This window comes from Phyllobates terribilis, unplaced genomic scaffold, assembly GCF_046119375.1.
Source record: "Phyllobates terribilis strain yellow unplaced genomic scaffold, ASM4611937v1 Scaffold_5__5_contigs__length_657084704, whole genome shotgun sequence".
NCBI classification, from domain to species: domain Eukaryota; kingdom Metazoa; phylum Chordata; class Amphibia; order Anura; family Dendrobatidae; genus Phyllobates; species Phyllobates terribilis.
In genome coordinates this window covers 425,710,302-425,735,144 of record NW_027362765.1, presented here as the reverse complement: position 1 = coordinate 425,735,144, position 24,843 = coordinate 425,710,302, and the positions used below count along the sequence as shown (strand labels likewise).

At 42.0% G+C, this 24,843-nt stretch overlaps 1 protein-coding gene across 2 annotated transcripts in view; it reads right to left on the bottom strand.

Annotated features, from left to right (window-relative positions):
* The window catches only part of MARCHF5 (membrane associated ring-CH-type finger 5), a 52,058-nt gene that overhangs the window by 2,734 nt on the left and 24,481 nt on the right, over positions 1-24,843 (bottom strand). For both annotated transcript variants that reach the window (XM_073685237.1, XM_073685239.1), the window contains 4 exons: positions 13,735-13,937; positions 9,169-9,299; positions 2,786-2,969; positions 268-434 (listed from right to left, as the gene is read on the bottom strand). In XM_073685237.1, coding sequence (XP_073541338.1) covers positions 268-434; positions 2,786-2,969; positions 9,169-9,299; positions 13,735-13,937 — 685 coding nt within the window. The remainder of the gene's footprint in view (positions 1-267; positions 435-2,785; positions 2,970-9,168; positions 9,300-13,734; positions 13,938-24,843) is intronic.

Genomic DNA, 24,843 nt, shown 5'->3' with positions numbered 1-24,843 from the left:
CTCCATGGTCACAGATATTTGCTTGCTGGGTCTGCCAGAAATTTTTTACGTTGGGCACCGAAGGCAAATGTCAGTTCCATGGAAAGTGTGGACAAATACTCAAAAAAAGGGATGAAATAAAACACATCTACAATAAGCACAAAAAAAAAATTCTACACCATTCTTCCATGAGTTATGGAAGAAGGTTATGTTACAGAGCCAGTATATGGCTGGTAAGTGATTAATACATTCACTCTGTATTAATTTTATTTTCATGTAGATCCTTACCAAAATCGTCCTTTGTAGGTTGGAGTTAACACTGCTGAACATCAGTTTGCCAACTATTGTAGCGATGGTGGGAAAGACGAGAGCTCCGCACAGTATGCGGGTAGCAGAGACATGATCTGCCAGAGGGTTGGCTTCAGCGGGCACCCGAGGCACTGGGCATCCAATTCCTGTGGAAATACAAAACAATGCAAGGAAAACCATGACGTATAATGTGAATATGCACCTTGGTATCCTGATTTATTACATAAAGGTATGGATGTAAAAACATATATATCCATTTACTGTGGTGCCATCATTGTTTTGGGGGTACTAGGACCGGTACCTCTCTTTAGACCACTGTGACGATACAGCCTATAATCTTAATCAGTCAGACGTTTAGATTTGTTAATCCAAGAGAAATACATTTACAAGTCAACACGAACATAATAGTGTATGTGTATTTCTGTGGCTGGTCAAAAAGGACAGACCAGTATTTGTATAACCCTGAATGTTGTCTTCACTTTGATTCTGAAACAATGATGTTTATTTACAAGAGCCCCTGCGATACCAACTATGTAAATTGATTAGCTCAAACAATGAGACCTGAGCACTGTGAGTAATGCCCTCCCTAACCCCTTGACCTGTGGATGTGTGCTTAAAAAGGAGATATGCTTCTGCAGCAGTCACACTTGAGAGAGAAATTGGAAGGAGACTTTTCAAGGAGAATCAAAGATCAGACTCTCTCGGACCATCAGCTAGCTTGGAAGCATGGCTTTACCCAAAGAGGCTGGAATCATGTAGAATCCAAATCTGTGTCTAAGGGTATATGGCCCAGACTGGAAAGATATGGATCTGCTCTACTGACCATCAGAGAGCCCATGGATACATTTTGGGGAGACCAGGTTGGGACGATGAAGTCACCTGGCCCCATGGATATGTTGTTTGGGGTTGCCAGGTGGGGCCCTCTGGTCACCTGGAACCCATGGAGACATTTGGAGAAGCCAGATTTGGACCAGTCAGTCATCTGGCCCCATGGAAACTCTTGGAGAGGCCAGGGTGGGACCTTCGGGTCACCTGGCCTTGTACCTCAATGGTCTGCTAGCTTCCTAAGCTTGACGCTACCTTCTCTCTGTTGGGGGCCCGCCAGAAGCGGGGGGCCACTGGTTGAGGTAGTTGGCCCTGGAAGTCCCAAAGTCATAGCTGTCTGTCCCAGGCAGGCAGAGCGGAAGGGTGAGACTGTGTAATGTTGTACCATCTTGAGTACTTTCTGGGACTGTTCCGTTTATTGTCCACTTTGTGGTTCAATAAAGTATTGCCACACTCTTTTACCCTCACCCTGTATTGTCTGAGTAGTGTTACACCCACAAAAGACCCCGGTTCTTCACAATCACACATGTCAAACTCTGGCCTACGGGCCAAATCTGACTCGCAGGGTGATTATATTTGGACCGTGACGCCGGCACAGCCCCCCCCCCCATTATACTGCATGGAGGACTGTGTGGGGCCCGTTATTCTGCATGGAGGACTGTGTGGGACCCGTTATTCTGAATGGAGGACTGTGTGGGGCCCGTTATTCTGCATGGAGGACTATGTGGGGCCCATTATTCTGCATGGAGGACTATGTGGGGCCCGTTATTCTGTATGGAGGACTATGTGGGGCCCGTTATTCTGTATGGCGGACTATGTGGGGCCCGTTATTCTGTATGGAGGACTATGTGGGGCCCATTATACTGTATGAAGTACTATGTGGGTCCCATTATACTGTATGAAGTACTATGTGGGGCCCATTATACTGTATGGAGGAATATGTAGGGCCATTATCCTGTATGGAGGACTATGTGGGCCTATTATACTATATGGAGGACTATGTGGGGTCCATTATACTGTATGGAGGACTATGTGGGGCCCATTATTCAGTATGGAGGACTATGTGGGGCCCATTATACTGCATGGAGGACTGTGTGGGGCCATTATACTGTATGGAGGACTATATGGGGCCCATTATACTGTATGGAGGACTATGTGGGGCCTATTATACTATATGGAGGACTATGTGGGGCCCATTATACTGTATGGAGGACTATGTGGGGCCCATTATTCTGTATGGAGGACTATGTGGGGCCCATTATTCTGTATGGAGGACTGTGTGGGGCCATTATACTGTACAGAGGACTATGTGGGGCCTATTATACTATATGGATGACTATGTGGTGCCCATTATACTGTATGGAGGACTAGGTGGAGCCTATTATACTGTATGGAGGACTATATGTGGCCATAATACTGTGTGGAGAAACTTCCTCAATTGTGTACATTTTTTTTAATAAATACTAAGGTTGGCCCATGACTTTGTTCAAGTTTTTTATTTTGCTCCTCTGTATATTTGAGCTTTACATCCCTACTTTAGACCAACTCAGGCTGCTAAAAAAAAATTGTCCACTCCTTTATACGGCATAACTGCAGGCTACTGGACAGAAATCAAGTAAAAGGATCACTTGGGAGAAGGATCTCCATTTTTTAACCTTTTATGTTACTTTACCTGGAAATATGCTGTTAAGGATCTGCAATTTGTTGGAGTATTTCCGCCACAGTCTGAGCACATAATCTTCCCAGCGGATCATTTTGCCTAGAATCAGCATAACAGGGATGGTGGGAAGGCCGATCAGCAGGAACAGAGGGTCTGCACGCTCCATAACATCCAGACCTTCCTTGTGTCCAACAACCTGCAGAATAAGGGACCAATGTGGAATCTACAGTGAGGAACTGGCAAGTAATACCTGGTTACCTTAGCACACGCCAAGTCATTTGGATCTATAATAAGATAAGACAAGCTAAGGTTCTAATGATTCTTACCGATATCTTCCCCCTACTCTTCCCTTTTTTTCCTCATCCCCACTCTTCGTTCCAAAGTTCTACTTTTTCAGATGTATCCTTTAGTGAACGTATTGTACGTTATATCTACGGGTCATCGCCTTTAGTTTATTTTTTAGCTGGAGGAGAAAAAACTGGCCACTTATGACCTGGTAACAGGCTCTCTTCAAAAAAGTACTCATGGCGCTAAAGACTTCATATAACGTTGAAGATCTTGACCAATTTAGACAAAAATGATGTCTTCGAAGGGTTTCCTGTAGATCAAAAGTGGGCAATTCATTTTCCTGCGGGGCCACATTAGAGACCGTGACTGTTGTGGAGGGCCGAACAAATAGGCTGAAACTAATTCTGCACGATATTAATATTAAACATATTAATTATAATTGCTTTATATTAATATTAACTATGACTTAATATTGAGCAGAATTAAGCATGCTGACATCCCCCTATAAAGCTTAAGACCCTACACACAGCACAGTAGGTTTGCTGAATGTCAGACCCCCACCGATCTCATACTGATAACCTAGGGATAAGTCCATCAATATTGAAGTAGTGGACAACCCCTTTAATATTTGCTCCCACTGCCCCAGAGCTCTAGACACCAGATTTGCAAATAATCAGCAGGACTTGCTGAACCGGTCCGTTACTAGATGCTCAGCTTTCATGTAACACATTTCCCCACTAATAGCCACTGCAGAGAAAACGAGCAGCTGGCGGCAGCTTCCCAACAATATGGTGTCATATAGTTTACAATGTCGAGCCATATTTTTAATGACGGAGGTTTTCAGAAAGAATATCCGATGGATCAGAAACCTGAAATGCGTTGTACACTTGCGCGGCAGCCCATATGGCGTGGTCGGCAGGATGTATAATGAAGCACTGGAGAGCTTTAAATACTTAATGGGCTGCCAGAAGCGAACAAAGCACCAGGAAAACAATAATTGGGCACCCTCTCTTCTCCACGTGCTTCTTGTGAGTAATCACTTATATATCCCGTATGCGGATACAACGACAGGATCTCACAGAAACTGGCAGAAAATCAAAGACAACATTGACATCACTAGCACAGATGTTAATCAACAATGATAATCGAGCTTTACATTACTCATTAGTGAGAAGAAATAAACTTATTTTATAAACAAAGGACATTTATGGTTTTGTGGTTCACTATGGAAACGGGAGCAGAGAAGTGTAGTCAGGACCGCTCAACATGGAGACAACCTCAGGTACCGGCACAGCACAAAGCCAAACCTGCTACTGCACAAAATGTGAGGCTACCAAGAGGTGACATCTCAAAGATGTAATTTCAGCAGTGTAGAAATGGAGCAGCAAAAAGCAATTACATTTTTAGCTGCCAGAGGGGGAAGGAGACTGATTCTGCTACTAACAGCCTTTCAGCATGACCTTTCATGGGTAACTCCTTTAAAGGGAACCCCTCTACTTCAGTAATATATCTCTTTTAGTAAATACTAGCTTCCTCATGAACTACTTCTGGAAAATATTTCCTTATAACTCTGTTGTTCTTCAAAGAAATTTAGGAATAAATGTGTAACCATTTTTATTGTCAAAAGGTAGGTTCCAATAGTCTGGACTATGACTATATACACCGACTAACAAAGTAGCACTCTGTAGCGCTAAGTATGCAAATCATGTTTGCATACTTAGCGCTACAGAGTGCTACTTTGTTAGTTTTACTCTTAGTAAGCACATGTACACACCAGTTTTCTGTTTTGGATGTGCCAGTCAGTTTTTTCGTTTTTATGGACACTGACTGGACAGCGTCCAACTGCAGAGGGACAAATCCCCGATAGGTAACACCAAGTTGTCAATTTACGCATAAGATTCTAGGCAAAATAAAAGTAGCGATACAACACAGAGGTATAAAAAATATACTTAAAATTGTTTATAGTATGGGGAATGCAGGTGGTTACTAAAATAGACATGATAAGAGCAGGGACAGAACTTTTTAGTTTTCCCAGTTTAAAAAGAAAAGTCTTTAGTCACTAAGTAACTGCAGACAGCGGAATCGTGACAGTGGCGGTTACGTGCAGACTTTTCTCATATGGCTTCTCTCAATAGAAAAGAATTGAGAGAAGTGGATGAGAATGCAGTCATATATGCAAATTGCATATATATGCTGCCGCTTGACCGACCACTCGCACAGGGAATCATGACAGTGTGCGCATTGCACCAAGTCACTGTTCGACAGTCTGTAGCCATATATACTTCTTCTTAGACTGGAAACCCGTTTAACTTACAAGACGTAGATGACTTGTCCGTATGGCTTATAAGTGTATATGGATTATATAATGGATGACACTCAAACAAGACGCCTTCTATGAAGCTAGGGATGAGAGCGGCTGGAGAAACTCTGGCTCATTTGGCATAAGTTGTGCTCAAAAGTTTACATACTCCGGCAGAATTTTTCCCTTCTTGGCCTTGTTTCAGAGAATATGAATGATAAGAAAAAAACTTTTTCTCCACTCATGGTTATTGGTTGGGTGAAGCCATTTATTGTCAAACTACCGTGTTTTCTCTTTTTAAATCTTAATGACAATGAAAAACATCCAAATGACCCTGATCAAAAGTTCACATACCCCAGTTCTTAACAACATGTATTGCCCCCTCTAACATCAATGACAGCTTGAAGTCTTTTGTGGTAGTTGTGGATGAGGTTCTTTATTTTCTCAGATGGTAAAGCTGCCCATTCTTCTTGGCAAAAAGCCTTCAGTTCCTATAAATTCCTGGGCTGTCTAGCATGAACTGCGCACTTGAGATCTCTTGAGATCTCCCCAGAGTGGCTCAATGATATTGAGGTCAGGAGACTGAGATGGCCACTCCAGAACTTTCACTTTGTTCTGCTGTAGCCAATGACCGGTCAACTTGGTCTTGTGTTTTGGATCGATGTCATGTTGGAACGTCCAAGCACGTCCTATGCGCAGCTTCTGGGCTGATGAGTGCAAATTTGCCTCCAGTATTTGCTGATAACGTGCTGCATTTATCTTTCCTTCAACTTTTACCAAGTTTCCTGTGCCTTTGTAGCTCACACATCCCCAAAACATCAGAGATCCATCTCCGTGCTTTACTGTAGGAATGCTGTTACTTTCATCATAGGCCTTGTTGACCTCTCTCCAAATGTAACGTTTATGGTTGTGGCCAAAAAGTTCAATTTTGGTTTCATCACTCAAAATTACCTTGTTCCAGAAGTTTTGAGGCTTGTCTCTGTGCTGGTTTGTGTATTGTAGACAAGATACTTTGTGGCATTTGCGCAGTAATGGCTTTCTTCTGACTACTCGACCATGCAGCTCATTTTTCTTCAACTGCCTCCTTATTTTGCATCTTGAAACATCCACACCGCTAGTTCAGAGTCCTGAATTTCAGCTGATGTTATTTGTGGGTTTTTCTTTGCATCCCGAACAATTTTCCTGGCAGTTGTGGCCGAAATTTTTGTTGGTCTACCTGACCATGCATTGGTTTTTACAGAGCCCCTGATTTTCCATTTGTTAACCACAGTTTGAACGCTGCTGACTGGCATTATCAATTCCTTGGATATTTTTTGTATCCCTTTCCTGTGTTATACAGTTCAACTACCTTTTCCCATAGATCCGTTGACAATTCTTTTGTTTTCCCCATAACTCACAATCCAGAAACGTCAGTGGCTGGATGAAAGATGCAAGAGTCTGTCTGGATCCCAGAAACTCACTCAACTTTTATGCACACACACTGATTACAAGCAAACAGGTCACAGGTGAGGATGTTACCTTTAGTAGCCATTCAAACCCATTTCTGTCAAATTCTGTGCATGTTCTCAGGCCAAAATCACCAGGGTATGTGAACTTTTGATCAGGGTCATTTGGATGTTTTTCGTTGTCATTACAATTTAAAAAGAGAAAACACAGTAGTTTGACAATAAATGGCTTCATCCAACCAATAACCATGAGTGGAGAAAAAGTTTTTTGTTATCATTCATATTCTCTGAAAAAAGGCCAAGAAAACAAAAATTCTGACAGAGTATGTAAACTTTTGAGCACAACTGTATGTCAGGATCCACCACACTAATTATATTAAGTACCATAGTTAACTTTTAGCATTTTTTTTTACATTTTAGGATACATAACACATGGATAGTATATGATCAAATTACAGCTGGTGCAGATACATTAACACAAGCTCACTGTTTGCATATAATAATAATAAATAATAATCCTACACATCAGAACTGGGTATCTGGCCCTATAGTTATTGCATTAGATGTCTACAATCCTTTACAATTTTTATCCTCTCTGATCTAATTTTTTATGAATGTTTCCGTGGTCATATCAAAAGATCTTGACATAAGAAAGCAGTATCTTTTGGGTAAGGTACGGCGTCTTGCCTCTGCTGGGATGTACAGCGATGGCTTGTCACAGAAGCTTGTCTGACTGTACTCCATGGCTCACGCAGCTGTCTACAAGTCTGCACGCCTATGATTATACCCCTAGAGAGCAGACATCTGTAGCTAATACTATGGGGATATACAGGGAATACATCTGCTAGCGATAACCATGCATTTTCCAGGACATCTAGAAGCTGGTAATTAAAATGCATCTTATGTTAGAAATGCACCCTGGTGGCAAATACAGATGAGGGCCGGCCAGCGGTATCCTTCTGGTGTCACATCAAACTACTACTATTGAAAAGAAGAATAAAAAAAATACAACCCAGGAGAAGAGATATAAAAGAAAAGCATAGTAATCAGAAGATCTCGTACTCTCAGATGTCGGCAGATCTATACAGTGCATTAATAATTTAGAGACCCAATTCTGGGTGAATAGCCATCAGACGAAAGTACACCCGTTATCGAGCAAGACATCTTTTGATCATTTTATTGGTAGTATATACACTAGTGGCCAAAATTGTGGAAACCTTTTGAAAAAAAGTGCACTTTTGAAGTTTGATGGCTCAAAACTCCAATTTTTTTACCGGTTATAATACCATAAAATAGTATATCATCGGAAAGAGAATTTAATGTAGAATATGAGGCAGCATACATTTTGTTAATCAAACATAGCGGCTTCCTTCGAAGTTCCAAGGTTTCATGATTTTACTGTATGAATATAGGGTCACTGGCTGCCTGTACTGAGTGTGTTTTCTGTGCATTTGATCCTAGGGTCTGTTAAAAGGGTTTTTTCATGTTATTAAATTACATAACTTAGACAGCATGAAAATAAGCAACTTTGCCTTTGATTTGCTATTTCTATCTGGTTTCATTCTCCTGCTGTGAGAGCTTTTATCTTACATAGTGTACAGCTTGTTTCCAAGGAACTTGGTCACCAAAGCCTGGCCGAGTATGCTCAATAGATGCATTACAAAACAGGAGTTTAACTCCCAACATCCCAGTCAGCTCTCTCCAGTCATTTGATTTCTACAGAGTAGCGCTCACCTCCCTCACCTTTCATTTTAGCCATTTTCAGTGCTGAAAAATCACCTGCTCCCCCCAGCCTCCACCATCAGTAGCTTCCAGAGCAGTTCTCCTAATTACTGCTCTCACTTTCCTGACCAGTGTGCTTGTTCAAATGTCCAATTATCTCTCGCATTCTTTTAACATGCGCCAAGCAGTCCTTACCTAGACAGTCTACTAATCCTTCCACCACTACCTGTTGTGCCCTTTTTACTGCCTTTACCAGTCTAGTTTTAGGGTGACATTCTTCTTATACCTCTTCAAAGATTGTAAAGCTTGTAAGTGACTCCTTTGGTGATGTTTCCACTGATAGCACTTTTGGTTTCATAAGTGTGGCTTTGTCCACACAAAATTACTATTGTATATGGCTTTCTGGTAACAAGTCAACTCCTTCCTTTTTTTCTGGTTAGTTAGCCATAAAGTTAGATAGAATTCAGGTCAAGAAACAAAATGTATTGCCTTTACAAAAACAGAAGCCATGCCGCTAATGTGAACACAGCTTATAACAAATTCCTAAAGATACAAGCTGCTCGATACAGGGACCCAAAAAGCAATGACGGATTTTATTTATTGATGTGGAGGTTGACTTAGACAGTAATAATCCCACTTGCCTGCATGACCGTCACTGCACCATAGGTGACGGCAGTCCAGTAGATCGAACCCACCATTATTCCAGCAGCAGCAAATGGACAGGCTTTGGATATCAGTCTGTCTGCTAGGTCCAACATATATACAACTGGACCTGAAAGAGAAAAGAAAATAAATATTACAAAACCCTGTGTGTTGAGATTTATAATCCAAGAATTTATTTTTTACTTTGTAAGAACAGTAGAGGATCTCTCTCTCTGTGTGATGGTGGTACCGGGAGAGATTTAAATATGCCGTCACATTTTAAATAGCTTGATTCCTCCAGAGACGCCCCGGAGAGCTGTGCTGAGGTGTAGAGAACCAGCTTATCAGCCAGTGAGTATAATGCAGCTCGGGCTCCTCTATTGTCTAGGACCTTCCCTGTGGACCTGACCCAAACTACACAAAGTGCCTGAGCGAAGAAAAAACGCACGGCTGGATGCTGATACACAATGACTTGAAATCTCAAATAAGTTTATTTTTATCCCTTTTTCAATATCAAGTGCAGGGTTTATTATTATTTCTGCATCCTCCACCAATCGAAAAGGTCACCACAGGAACTGCTATAGTGTAAGCGCTCCTGGTGAGTGCATGCAGGCAGGAATTACTAGTAGAAGCACTCCTGGTGAGTGAATGTAGGCAGGAATTACTAGCTCAAGCACTCCTGGTGAGTGCATGCAGGAAGGAATTACTAGCCCAAGCACTCCTGGTGAGTGCATGCAGGCAGGAATTAGTAGCCCAAGCACTCCTGGTGAGTGCATGCAGGCAGGAATTACTAGCCCAAGCACTCCTGGTGAGTGCATGCAGGCAGGAATTACTAGCCCAAGCACTCCTGGTGAGTGAATGTAGGCAGGAATTACTAGCCCAAGCACTCCTGGTGAGTGCATGCAGGAAGGAATTACTAGTAGAAGCACTCCTGGTGAGTGCATGCAGGCAGGAATTACTAGCCCAAGTACTCCTGGCGAGTGCATGCAGGAAGGAATTACTAGCCCAAGCACTCCTGGTGAGTGAATGCAGGCAGGAATTACTAGCCCAAGCACTCCTGGTGAGTGCATGCAGGCAGGAATTACTAGCCCAAGCACTCCTGGTGAGTGAATGCAGGCAGGAATTACTAGCCCAAGCACTCCTGGTGAGTGCATGCAGGCAGGAATTACTAGCCCAAGCACTCCTGGTGAGTGCATGCAGGCAGGAATTAGTAGCCCAAGCACTCCTGGTGAGTGCATGCAGGCAGGAATTAGTAGCCCAAGCACTCCTGGTGAGTGCATGCAGGCAGGAATTACTAGCCCAAGCACTCCTGGTGAGTGAATGTAGGCAGGAATTACTAGCCCAAGCACTCCTGGTGAGTGCATGCAGGAAGGAATTACTAGTAGAAGCACTCCTGGTGAGTGCATGCAGGCAGGAATTACTGGCCCAAGCACTCCTGGTGAGTGCATGCAGGCAGGAATTACTAGCCCAAGCACTCCTGGTGAGTGCATGCAGGCAGGAATTAGTAGCCCAAGCACTCCTGGTGAGTGCATGCAGGCAGGAATTACTAGCCCAAGCACTCCTGGTGAGTGCATGCAGGCAGGAATTACTAGCCCAAGCACTCCTGGTGAGTGAATGTAGGCAGGAATTACTAGCCCAAGCACTCCTGGTGAGTGCATGCAGGAAGGAATTACTAGTAGAAGCACTCCTGGTGAGTGCATGCAGGCAGGAATTACTGGCCCAAGCACTCCTGGTGAGTGAATGCAGGCAGGAATTATTAGCCCAAGTACTCCTGGTGAGTGAATGTAGGCAGGAATTACTAGCCCAAGCACTCCTGGTGAGTGCATTCAGGAAGGAATTACTAGTAGAAGCACTCCTGGTGAGTGCATGCAGGCAGGAATTACTAGCCCAAGCACTCCTGGTGAGTGAATGCAGGCAGGAATTACTAGCCCAAGCACTCCTGGTGAGTGAATGCAGGCAGGAATTACTAGCCCAAGCACTCCTGGTGAGTGAATGTAGGCAGGAATTACTAGTACAAGCACCCCTGGTGAGTGCATGTAGGCAGGAATTACTAGTACAGACACTCCTGGTGGGATGCGTGCAGGCAGTACTGTCTATGGGCCGTTTGATAACCAGTGGGATTAATTAGGCAATAAAATGTAAAGTATATGTAAATGCATGGTTACCCCTTACTGGAAATAGGTTTGCTCAATAAGGCATGTTTAAATAAAAAAAATAATACAAATAATATATAGGTAACATGGAAACTGCTGCTCACTTGACTGTTTCTGTATCGCTAAGGATATATGCACACAGATTTTAGCAAGCAGATAAATCATGGTTTTCAAGAGGAATCCACTTCTGGAAATGTGGCTTTTTCTTTCTTTTTGTAGGCATTGACTTCTCCAAAAATTAGGTATTGAACAGGTTTTTTACAACTATCCATAACTGTTTCTTTCAGCCCTTCAACTTGACAGTGTAAAGTTTGGAGTGGATTCCATGAGAAATCCTCATTTTTATTCTGCAGCGAGTCTTTCCAAAACCTTGTAGCAAAAAAAAAAATGCTCCAAAAACTCCTCATATGAGCAGCAAACTAGAATGTCAATTGAAATAAACAAGAAGAATAGATAAAGTGTATTTGGAAGCAGTTTTTGATTTAGACATTGGTGCAGATCCACTTCAAAATGCTCATTTTAAAAAAAAAAAAAATAGGGACTGGACACTTGTTCCCAGGATGGTCGAGGATCCAACCGATTTGTTTGATAGTATATTTAGTGACTATGACAAAAGGTCTGACATGAGAAAACCCTGATCACCAGCAGCCTCACAAGCATCCAAAAGGAAGGAATACCTGGGGACATACTCATTGCGTTAGCACTTATAATTTTGCAACTTTTTCTTGTTGTAAATGCCTACACCATTTTTTTTTTTGAATCCATGTCAAAATTTAAAAAATAAATCATAAAAGTCTGTGTAAATAACCTTTTTTAGTGAAGTATGACATTTATGAGTCCAATTCATAACTATGCATTTCATAAAAAGTCGCTTACTTGCGGCAGGCCTAAAAAAAAAAAGAAAAAGCGTGGAACAGTTACATTTGTGTTGCAACTCTTCTTGCATAAAAAGTCGAAACTTGAGCAAACTTCAATATCAACATTTCACACTTTGATCTCAGACTCTTGTCTAACATTGAAAAGAGTACCAGCATGCTTAAGAAGCTGTGCTGCCCTAATTTACTCCAAATTTATCTGTAAGGTGTAACAATTGATAAATATGGCGCTAAAGATTTGCTGCAAAGTGCGAGAGGAAGGTGACAGCACAGAGTTAACAGTGTTCCCCCAGGACGCTCATTCACATGTTGGTGACTTCTGTTTGCTGGTCGTCTTCACAAGCCTCAGAATTCAGCAGCATCACTACTTATTACCTAGATTTTACACGCACAGCAAATGCCACAGACCGGACAACCGTGATCTTCATTTTTATAGACGCCTCGTCCCATCTGAAGAGCTTTTCTAGCCCTTTCATCCTCGGTTTTACCAAGTTCTTGTCTGTATTTTATTTCCTAACTCCACGTTCCTTGCTATCAATAATTGATCTAAGAAAGTAGCAGCCGTCTACAGCTTCTACGTCTTCTCATCAGCTGCAGAGCGATCCATCTGCCTCGTTATCTTCACGTTAGGGCCACTGTGGCCAATAACGCACAGCCCTGGCCCAGAGTTTGGTGCCTCTCCAACCACCTTCATTAAAGTCTCACTTTGTGGAGGCCTACAGTGTTCTCACACCCACCATTCACAGCCATGTGCAATCTCTGTAAATGATGAATGCATAGATAGTACTGCCTCCTAGTCTCTTCCTGGAAATAATGAATACAGTTAGTACTGCCTCTATGTCTACCCCTATAAATGATTAATGCATTTGATAGTACTGCCTCCAAGCCCCTCCCTGTATATGATGAATACATAAACAGTACTACATCCTAGTCTTTCCTTGTTAATGATAAATATATAGCTAGTACTGCCCCCAAACCCCTCCTGTATATGATTACATAAACAGTACGACATCCTAATCTTTCATTGCTAATGGTGCACACATAGATAGTATTGCCTCCTAGCCTCTACCTATACATATGAATACAGATAGTATTGCCTCCTAGACTCTCCTTGTAAATGAATACATAGTATCGCCTCCCAGTCTCTCCCTGTAAATTAAAAATACTTCCTTCAAGTCCCCTCTCCCCCATTTATGAAGAGTATAAGCTAGCACTGCCTCCCAGTCTACACAGATAGTACTGCATCCTAGTCTCTCCCTGTGTGATGAGTTTTGTCGAAGCCTTTCAAAAGGATGCATTGATAACTGTATTTCAAGTAATATCTGCAATGATCAGCCCAACGGTGGGTCTCCTGAATAGATAACAGCCCTATATATGTGTTTGAGACCCCGGTTGAGACGACATTGCGACTCTAACAAGAACCCTTAAAAACGGTCATGTAAATGCACCTTTAGTCACACAGCACTAAGTAAGGGCAGGAACCTATTGAAAAATAGGAGTAAAAAATTTGGCCATAATCTGAATTATTGCTACTTACCGAGGTTTGGGAACTCTATCAAGTATTCGGCATTACACTGAGGGCAGGCGACTCTGGCAGTGCTGTTTCCTCTCTGTTTCTCATCTACCCAGCGCTGGAGACATGACTGATGTACCCACTTTGTAGACCCTCGGCATCGGCACGGTCTGACCCACTCCGCTGTTCTGTCATCTTCATCTGTAGCGAAACACACCCAGCAACTCCTGAAAAACAGGTGGTCAACGAGAAGTCGTTAGTTCACAGCACTTATCAAGAAGGTTATACAGAAAATGGGAGATTTGAGCAGTTCTCTCTAAATTGCCAAGTTATGTGGAAATCTGAGTCTGCCCACCATCTTCATCTTCACAGCAGGGACAGTGTGAAGATCATTGTGGCCTGTAGGGGTCACTGCTCCTCCTGCTGCCTATAGTCTGGATCTCGTCAGCATTCAATAAACTGGAAAGTGATGGTATTTTCAGTAGAGGGCAGACTCCAATGTCAGACAGGAAAGTCAGAATGGTTTCCCAGCCTGTGTCACGGCTCTCGTATCCGGGGATTTAATACTCGCTGAGCCTAACCAATGCAGAATAGCACGATGCACCTGTAATCTAGGCTTATTTTTCCTTCTTTTTTTTTGCTGTGGTTTTTGCGATTGAAAAATCTGCAACTTAAAAATGCTTCAGAAAGAGAGACATAGATTTTGGTGCAGTGTTGTAAGATCATTTCAATGCAAAAATGTAGAGTGCACCAAAAGATGAACTAGAAGCTTGTTGCAAACGAATTTAAAAGTGGTTTATGATGTGGATGTCACGCCAGGTGTGGGAAAGACAACACAAATGGGAAAGAGGGAAGTGGACACCTCCTAGTCTGGTCTAGTGTCACCCTGTCTTAACTACTGTCCCTATATTGGCTCTTCACCAATCGCCGCACGCGTGCCTCGTCCTGACTCTCCCTGGCGTATGGCTAAGGCTAGGGACGGGAGGAGATGAGCACTAGTCAATCGCCATTAAACTCTATAGACAACAAGGGTAGACAAACAGGGGGGAACTGCTTAGCTTTCGACAACTCCAGACAAATGCGCACATGGCCTCAAGCTCCAGAGAGGACGACGTACTGCTCCTGCTAAAGCCTCACAAGTAGTAATGAGTATCACAGACACCTCCCTCTCAGACACACCAGGTATTTATATACTCAGGCCAGGGAGTTAATTAGCCAGAGGGAGGTAGCGTCTGAGTCCTAGAGACAGCGAGCCTCTAAGAAGATGTCTGTAATCCCAAACGTGGAGCTCTCCTGCAACCAACTGCAGGGCAACTGTCTGTCACCTCTAACACATGCATTGACAGTGGATTTCAGAGCAGAATCTGCATCAAAACAGGAGTCAAAAAGCACAGTCTGATTACATCCCAGAGGGGTTTTTGGCTAAGTAAAAGGAGTATCTTGTGTTTCAAGTTCTCTGCTTGCAATCACTGAATGACATTAAACAATTCGTGCCCATACGTCAGGAGATCTAGTTTTAAAGAAACTGTTCGCCATTGGAGGAACAGATATACACAGCAGAGTTTGTTTTTTTAATGGTTTTATATACAAAAATTTAAAAACCGGCTATGGAAGTCTAGATTCGAAGTCCATGGGCTCATGCATACGGTGATATCTTCGCTAACAAACTAGCATCCTGCTAAGCTTCAATATGGAAAAAGCAAGGAACGCAAATTTTGTCACTAAAAAGTCACACATGTCGCAAAATTTTTGCAAAAAAACTGGCACACAAAAACACACCAGGTGGAAACCGGAGCGAAGAGGAGTCAAATGTTGTGACTTTTTAAAAGAGTTGCACATAAAAGAAATCAGGTGAAAACATTTGGAATAGCTAAACTCCGCTGACAAAGCAAAAAAGAAAATAAAACAGGAATGAAAGTATAAAATAGAATTTAAAAAAAAGCGCAAATAGAATAATTTGCTCAAAAAAAAAAAAAAGGCGCAAAGGAAATGATGAAATGATGAATTGCGGCCACTGAGGTAAATATAATGTAATAATTACCTTGTACTGGTCAGGAGTTTCAGCCAGCATTATACTCCAGAGCTGTATTCACAATTCTGCAGATTGCCACTGGAAACATTTCATAAACTTGTTGTCACCCCCAACAGCTGAGCGGCAGCTATAATGCAGCGGGAAAGTTTTCCTTTGTGAAACTACCCGGGGTGCATGGGCTTGTGGAGCGCACACGGGAGAGCGGTGCAGGATACATGTGATGAATTTTTGGAGCAACAGATGTAACGGACTGAAACAACTGAGGGATCAGCGATTCTATGACTACTTGCATAATTCTATATCTTACATATAATGGTGGATGTGTCCTTCTTGTCGAAGGAGTCAGCCCGTGTGCTTACCGGTATATGGCGCCATTTCATTGAAGGGTCAATAAAATGGTGCAGTAATGCGCACGCCAACGCCGCCAGCCCCTACTTCAGCTGGATGTGCGTTCACGGATGCACATCCGGGTGAAGTGTATTGCAGCGTATGATCTTGCCAGGTCCGTGCACCACAATACATGCTACCAATCAGAGGCCAGCGGCTGACGTTGGCGTGCACATGGCAGCTGCCGGCTTCAGAAGACGATGATGCGTTGCAGGGGCGCGGGGGAAAGGTGAGCAGGAGCGTTTCTTGTTTGTTTTTTTTCTATGTATTGAATAAAGCAGAGCAGGCAGGATGGGGGAGCAGGTACCAGGATGGGTGACATATACAAGGGTGGGAGATATATATACCAGGATGGGGGGGGGGACCATACATCAGGTTGGGGGGTGCACATACAAAGATGAGAGGCCATATGCCAGGATGGGGGAGCATGTGCCAGGATGGGAGAGGGGGGCCAAAGACAAGCGCCAGTATGGGGGGGAGGAAGCATATTACCAGGATGGAGGGGGGGGGGGGAGCATATCACCAGGATGGAGGAGGAGCATATACCAGGATGGAGGAGGAGCATATACCAGGATGGGGGGAGCATATACCAGGATGGGGGAGCATATGCCTTTATATCTTCAGTCTGGTACCCCTGCTCCTGTCTGTGGCAGCACTTTGTTGCCTCTGATGCTCCCTGCTGCCCCCGCCTGCTCTCTGTAGGAGTTGTTTTTTCTAAACTAAAACATCAGTATTCGGGTTATATTGCCATGTTGGCATTTTACAATACATAAGTGGGTTTTGGGTTGCAGTTTGAGCACTCGGTCTCTTAAAGGTTCGCCATCACTGTTGTGGGACATTGATAAAATGGCGCTGGATTCAGCACATGAGCATACCGCGATCTCCGGTGCCATTTTATCGAAGACACTGTATATGTGAATTCGGAGACACAGTGTCTTAAAAAAATGGAGGAAAAATTTAAAATGTACCAATAAAAATACTCGCCACCCGCGTGTAGAATGGATTCAATAGCTAATATTCTATAGACCCAGTAGGACTGCGAGTAGCAAACGTTTCGCCAAATTAAAAATTCAAGGTCGACCTCCTTTTAAACCCCCAGAACAAAAATGGCAGCACATGATAACCCTCTGTATAATTAAAGCTTTAGAAAGCGATGAATAATGGATTGAGGTTCCCTTGTATTCTCTCGGCGGCTCCGTCTCTTTCTATTGTTGCACGGTGAGCTAAATAAAAAGAAACCGTTTCATCACAAGGATCCTGGTGCTTGCCAGATTTTCCATTTTCTTGCGCTGAATAAAACATGACCTTGGTCCTGGGACTGAATCAGGTCAGCGCTCAAATAACAACCTGAATTGGAAAAAAAAAAAGGTCTGGCTGGCAGAAACAGCAGCGGTATTGTTGGGAGAGTCAGGCCGGGTCCTCTGATGACGACTGCACAAAACAAGCACCAAAATCTGTCCGGTAACACAACGCTTCAGGCAAACAAACTGGATCAACAGGAGTGTAAAAAGCACAAAGAAAGCAAAACACAAGCAGGACATGGAAGCTATACTAAAGAGGACCCGTCACCAAGCTGACATGTCTCAGTCAAAACTTCTGATAGAAAGTCTGTTATTTCATGGCTAAGATCTCATTGTCCTGTTCCTCCTAGAAATGTATGAATAAATGGGTGTTAAAAGTGAGATAAGGTGTCCTTAAAAGGAGTATTCCCATCGCCAAGATCCTATCCCAATATGTAGTAGGTGTAATAATATTAGCAAATACCTACAATTAGAAATGTAGTATAGTTCTCCTGATAACTTATGTCGCTTACCCCATGTGCAGGGCATTGCAGTAGCTTAGGTATCCACGGTTACGACCACTAATATAATGAAAGTTATTTGCTAGTGGTTGTAACCATAAGCTACTGCGATGTCCTGCACATGTGGTAAGTGACATAGCTAATCAGGAGAACTATACTACATTTTTAATTAGAGGCATTTGCTAACATTAATATTATTACACCTACTACATATTGGGATAGGATCTTTGAGATGGGACTACCCCTTTACCTTGATTCTGTCCAAATCAAAACCGACGCTAAGATTATTCAATAGAAAAATCCTCCAGCTGTATGTCCAGGTAAAAAATATTACTTTTTTTCCAAAACGATTAAAAAGTATATTAACATCTCCAAATACATCCAACAATGTTATGCGATCCTACGCGTTTCAAACTGTAAACCAGCTCTTAGTGATCGATCTACTGGTTTACAGTCTGAAACGCGTAGGATCGCATAACATTGTTGGATGTATTTGGAGATGTTAATATACCTTTTAATCGTTTTGGAAAAAAAGTTATATTTTTTACCTGGACGTACAGCTGGAGGACTTTCCTACTGAATTTACACAGTGCCAAGGTTTGCAGGAATGGCTTCCCTCCGTGCCGATGATCACAGTGTTTTAGAAGGGGGTGAGAGGGTTTTCTACTATTGCTGTAAGATTATGTAGAGACACACCCCTTTGACAAAAGAAACGGTAAAACCCAGTTGTCAGTTTCATGAATTTCTAAATTAGGAATAACAGAGGAACGGCACAATGATATAGAATTAGTATTTTATGGATAACTAAAAAGATACACGAGACATGATGGGCCTCTTTAAAGTGATATTTCAGGAAAAAAGTTGAAAATACATGTATTGCCAATGTCGAATGCAGTACCTGCCTATACACTGGCAGTGCCCAAGAAGCTGCAGGGGAAATTAGTCAATGCACAGGCAGGCGGTGCCGTACACTTAGGCCAGAGGGGAAGGATCCATGCGAAACCTGCGGCTCCATTCCCCTCCTACCGGGCACTGTCCTGAAGCCAAGAGAGAACCAGTGGAGAAAGTAAGACTCAAGCCCTCCGTTCTGGTAGTCATTAAGGATCCTAGAGATGTGTCCCATACTGATCTAGAAAATTATAGAGAACAGAAAATCCCCTTTAAAGAACACAACGTTGGCTTTTGACTTTTGCAAGGTTATGTATATATTCTTGGGCTAGATCTGTACAAAATGCTAGCACTACAGAAATGTTCCATGTATAGACTTATATCACTGGATACTACTTTTATTATAATTTTATATTTTATTTCATAATAATTGATCCGCCCTATCCTTATTGGTGTCACTTTTCTTCAATTTAAACTAAGTACCTCCTTCAATTGCTGCGGTGCCACTAATTCTGGAGCCATTTTCCATTTTTTGCTGTGTCCCTCTGTTGCAGTTATACCCCCTGAAAATAAAACTGCAAACTTTCCCTTCGATCAACTGGGCGGAGACCACAGAACTTATTTGTGGGCGTTTCTGTTTTTCTCCCCTGATACTGGCCAATTAAAACAAGGCCACGCCCACAGAGACATTCTGTAGGACACGCCCAGCTATTTGAAGGGAAAATTTGCACCTTTGTTCTTTAGGGGATATAACTTTGGAAAGGAGGGGCATGTAAGAAAAAGAAAAAAAAACTGTTCTAAAACCAGCAAAGAAGCAGCAAGTGGAGGAGGAACACTGTTTAAATAAAAAATCCAGTGAAAGGTCCTCTTTAATAAACAGCTATACAAGCGTGCTCTCACAGCCAACGCAGCTGAACAGAAGAGATAAAATGTAGCATTAATGCATTATAAATGCATTTCCTACAATTTAGTTTGTACTCCTGGTGTCAGCTAGTTCAAAGTCAGAAGTGAGGAAAGCAGCAAGCAAAGCTTGAAAAACAGCAAAGCAGTGTCCAATATTCCCCTTTGAAGATCACTGCAGCATTTTCAGAATTAAAAAATAAAATGTAAAGTTATGCTGATCACGCAAAAAGATATTACTTCACATATTAAAGTGAAATTTAAATAGCTGCAGATTAAAAAGCTAATGAAGGATAAAATCAGCATATGTGCGCATTAATGAAATGCCATTCTGCACCGGCAAATGGAAAATATTGGTATGCAAAAGCCTAAATGGGAACTAAACCTTACACCGGCATCTGTGAAAAACAGAACGTGGAATTTCATTAACAATAGAAAGTGAAATAATTATAAAGATTAAAAATAAAAGCGAGGCCTATATAAAATGTGTGTGTGTATATTATATATATATATATATATATATATATATATATAGATATATAGATATATATATAGATAGATATACACACAGTGGTGGCCAAAAGTATTGGCACCCCTGCATTTCTGTCAGATAATACTCAGTTTCTTCCTGAAAATGATTGCAATCACAAATTCTTTGGTATTATTATCTTCATGTAATTTGTCTTCAATGAAAAAACACAAAAGAGAATGAAGCAAAAATCAAATCCTTGATCATTTCACACAAAACTCCAAAAATGGGCCAGACAAAAGTATTGGCACCCTCAGCCTAATACTTGGTTGCACAACCTTTAGCCAAAATAACTGCGATCAACCGCTTCCAGTAACCATCAATGAGTTTCTTACAATGCTCTGCTGGAATTGCAGACCATTCTTCTTTGACAAACTGCTCCAGGTCCCTGATATTTGAAGGGTGCCTTCTCCAAACTGCCATTTTGAGATCTCTCCACAGGTGTTCTATGGCAGGGTTCCCCAACTCCAGTCCTCAAGGCCCACCAACAGGTCATGTTTTCAGGATTTCCTTAGTATTGCACAGGCAATAATTCCATCACCTGCACAGGCAATAATTCCATCACCTGTGCAATACTAAGGAAATCCTGAAAACATGACCTGTTGGTGGGCCTTGAGGACTGGAGTTGGGGAACCCTGTTCTATGGGATTCAGGTCTGGACTCATTGCTGGCCACCTTAGAAGTCTCCAGTGCTTTCTCTCAAACCATTTTATAGTGCTTTTGGAAGTGTGTTTTGGGTCATTGTCCTGCTGGAAGACCCATGACCTCTGAGGGAGACCCAGCTTTCTCACACTGGGCCCTACATTATGCTGCAAAATTTGTTGGTAGTCTTCAGACTTCATAATGCCATGCACACGGTCAAGCAGTCCAGTGCCAGAGGCAGCAAAGCAACCCCAAAACATCAGGGAACCTCCGCCATGTTTGACTGTAGGGACCGTGTTCTTTTCTTTGAATGCCTCTTTTTTTTCCCTGTACACTCTATGTTGATGCTTTTTCCCAAAAAACTCTACTTTTGTCTCATCTGACCAGAGAACATTCTTCCAAAAAGTTTTAGGTTTTCTCAGGTAACTTTTGGCAAACTCCAGCCTGGCTTTTTTATGTCTCGGGGTAAGAAGTGGGGTCTTCCTGGGTATCCTACCATACAGTCCCTTTTCATTCAGACGCCGACGGATAGTACGGGTTGACACTGTTGTACCCTCGGACTGCAGGGCAGCTTGAACTTGTTTGGATATTAGTCGAGGTTCTTTATCCACCATCCGCACAATCATGCGTTGAAATCTCTCGTCAATTTTTCTTTTCCGTCCACATCTAGGGAGGTTAGCCACAGTGCCATGGGCTTTAAACTTCTTGATGACACTGCGCACGGAAGACACAGGAACATTCAGGTCTTTGGAGATGGACTTGTAGCCTTGAGATTGCTCATGCTTCCTCACAATTTGGTTTCTCAAGTCCTCAGACAGTTCTTTGGTCTTCTTTCTTTTCTCCATGCTCAATGTGGTACACACAAGGACACAGGACAGAGGTTGAGTCAACTTTAATCGATGTTAACTGGCTGCAAATGTGATTTAGTTATTGCCAACACCTGTTAGGTGCCACAGGTAAGTTACAGGTGCTGTTAATTACACGAATTTGAGAAGCATCACATGATTTTTCAAACAGTGCCAATACTTTTGTCCACCCACTTTTTTAGGTTTGGTGTGGAATTCTATCCAATTTGGCTTTAGGACAATTCTTTTGTGTTTTTTCATTGAAGACAAATTAAATGAAGATAATAATACCAAAGAATTTGTGATTGCAATCATTTTCAGGAAGAAACTGAGTATTATCTGACAGAATTGCAGGGGTGCCAATACTTTTGGCCACCACTGTATGTATGTATGTATGTATGTATGTATGTATGTATGTATGTATGTATACATACATACATACATACACACACATACAGTACAGACCAAAAGTTTGGACACACCTCATTTAAAGATTTTTCTGTATTTTCATGACTATGAAAATTGTACATTCACACTGAAGGCATCAAAACTATGAATTAACACATGTGGAATTATATACTTAACAAAAAAAGTGTGAAACAGCTGAAAATATGTCTTATATTCTAGGTTCTTCAAAGTAGCCACCTTTTGCTTTGATGACTGCTTTGCACACTCTTGGCATTCTCTTGATGAGCTTCAAGAGGTAGTCACCGGAAATGGTCTTCCAACAATCTTGAAGGAGTTCCCAGAGATGCTTAGCACTTGTTGGCCCTTTTGCCTTCACTCTACGGTCCAGCTCACCCCAAACCATCTCGATTGGGTTCAGGTCTGGTGACTGTGGAGGCCAGGTCATCTGGCGTAGCCCCCCATCACTCTCCTTCTTGGTCAAATAGCCCTTACACAGCCTGGAGGTGTGTTTGGGGTCATTGTCCTGTTGAAAAATAAATGATGGTCCAACTAAACGCAAACCGGATGGAATAGCATGCCGCTGCAAGATGCTGTGGTAGCCAGGCTGGTTCAGTATGCCTTCAATTTTGAATAAATCCCCAACAGTATCACCAGCAAAGCACCCCCACACCATCACACCTCCTCCTCCATGCTTCACGGTGGGAACCAGGCATGTAGAGTTCATCCGTTCACCTTTTGCATCGCACAAAGACACGGTGGTTGGAACCAAAGATCTCAAATTTGGACTCATCCGACCATAGCACAGATTTCCACTGGTCTAATGTCCATTCCTTGTGTTCTTTAGCCCAAACAAGTCTCTTCTGCTTGTTGCCTGTCCTTAGCAGTGGTTTCCTAGCAGCTATTTTACCATGAAGGCCTGCTGCACAAAGTCTCCTCTTAACAGTTGTTGAAGAGATGTGTCTGCTGCTAGAACTCTGTGTGGCATTGACCTGGTCGCTAATCTGAGCTGCTGTTAACCTGCGATTTCTGAGGCTGGTGACTCAGATAAACTTATCCTCAGAAGCAGAGGTGACTCTTGGTCTTCCTTTCCTGGGGCGGCCCTCATGTGAGCCAGTTTCTTTGTAGCGCTTGATGGTTTTTGCAACTGCAAAAGTGGGGACACTTTCAAAGTTTTCCCAATTTTTCGGACTGACTGACCTTCATTTCTTAAAGTAATGATGGCCACTCGTTTTTCTTTACTTAGCTGCTTTTTTCTTGCCATAATACAAATTGTAACAGTCTATTCAGTAGGACTATCAGCTGTGTATCCACCAGACTTCTGCACAACACAACTGATGGTCCCAACCCCATTTATAAGGCAAAAAAATCCCTCTTATTAAACCTAACAGGGCACACCTGTGAAGTGAAAACCATTTCCGGTGACTACCACTTGAAGCTCATCAAGAGAATGCCAAGAGTGTGCAAAGCAGTCATCAAAGCAAAAGGTGGCTACTTTGAAGAACCAAGAATATAAGACATATTTTCAGTTGCTTCACACTTTTTTGTTAAGTATATAATTCCACATGTGTTAATTCATAGTTTTGATGCCTTCAGTGTGAATGTACAATTTTCATAGTCATGAAAATACAGAAAAATCTTTAAATGAGAAGGTGTGTCCAAACTTTTGGTCTGTACTGTATATATATACACACACACACACACAGGGTGGTCCAAAAGTAGGTGGACAGAAAGTGTAATAAGGTTATGAAGGGGGAGATTTATCAAACACTAAATTGCAGCCGCCTGTCTGGATCATCCTCCAATAAACCATGAATTATACGTGGACGATAAGCTTTCCACCCAATAGATTTCAGGATTCGCATGATAGAAGTGAAATTTCCAATTCCAAAGAGGCTCTTCTGTGGACTTTTTTGGACTCTGTACAAATTTTTCAGCAACAAGTTGTTTATTATCTTCTGTACAGACTGTTTTGGGTCGACCAGTTTTTGGAGCATTAAGGATTGAGCCAGTGGCATTGAATTTGTCACGAATGCTGTAAATGGTTTGTCTCTTTGGGGCTTGAGTACCAAATGTTTCAACCCAATTTGCTCTAACGGTTTCAGCATTTTGAGATTTCCAATACTCTGTTAAAATCCATTTTCTTTGATCTGTATTTAAATTATTTGCCATTATGTGTTATCTGAATTATCTGAAAAGAAAACAGATTTTGGGGAGATCTATCTGTGAATACTAGATCTGTGAAACTGGCTCAGTTGCCCTTAGCAACCAATCAGATTCCACCTTTCATTTTCCAAAGAGTCTGTGAGGAATGAAAAGTGGAATCTGATTGGTTGCTAAGGGCAACTGAGCCAGTTTCACTTTACACCATGTTTGATAAATCTCCCCCTTCATAACCTTATTACACTTTGTCCACCTACTTTTGGACCACCATAATTATATATATATATATATATATATATATATATATATATATATATATATATATATATATATATATATATATATATATATATATATATATATATATATATATATATTTAGGATTACCATGATTTTTAATATTTGCCAAATGCCAGAATGAGACAGATGTGGTCATGTGTTTGGAAGCTTGTGATTTTTTGGCAACATTTAAGTTAATTAGAGACACACATGTGGATGTATTTTAATGCACACCTGAAACACACTGCTTCTTTGTGTAGCA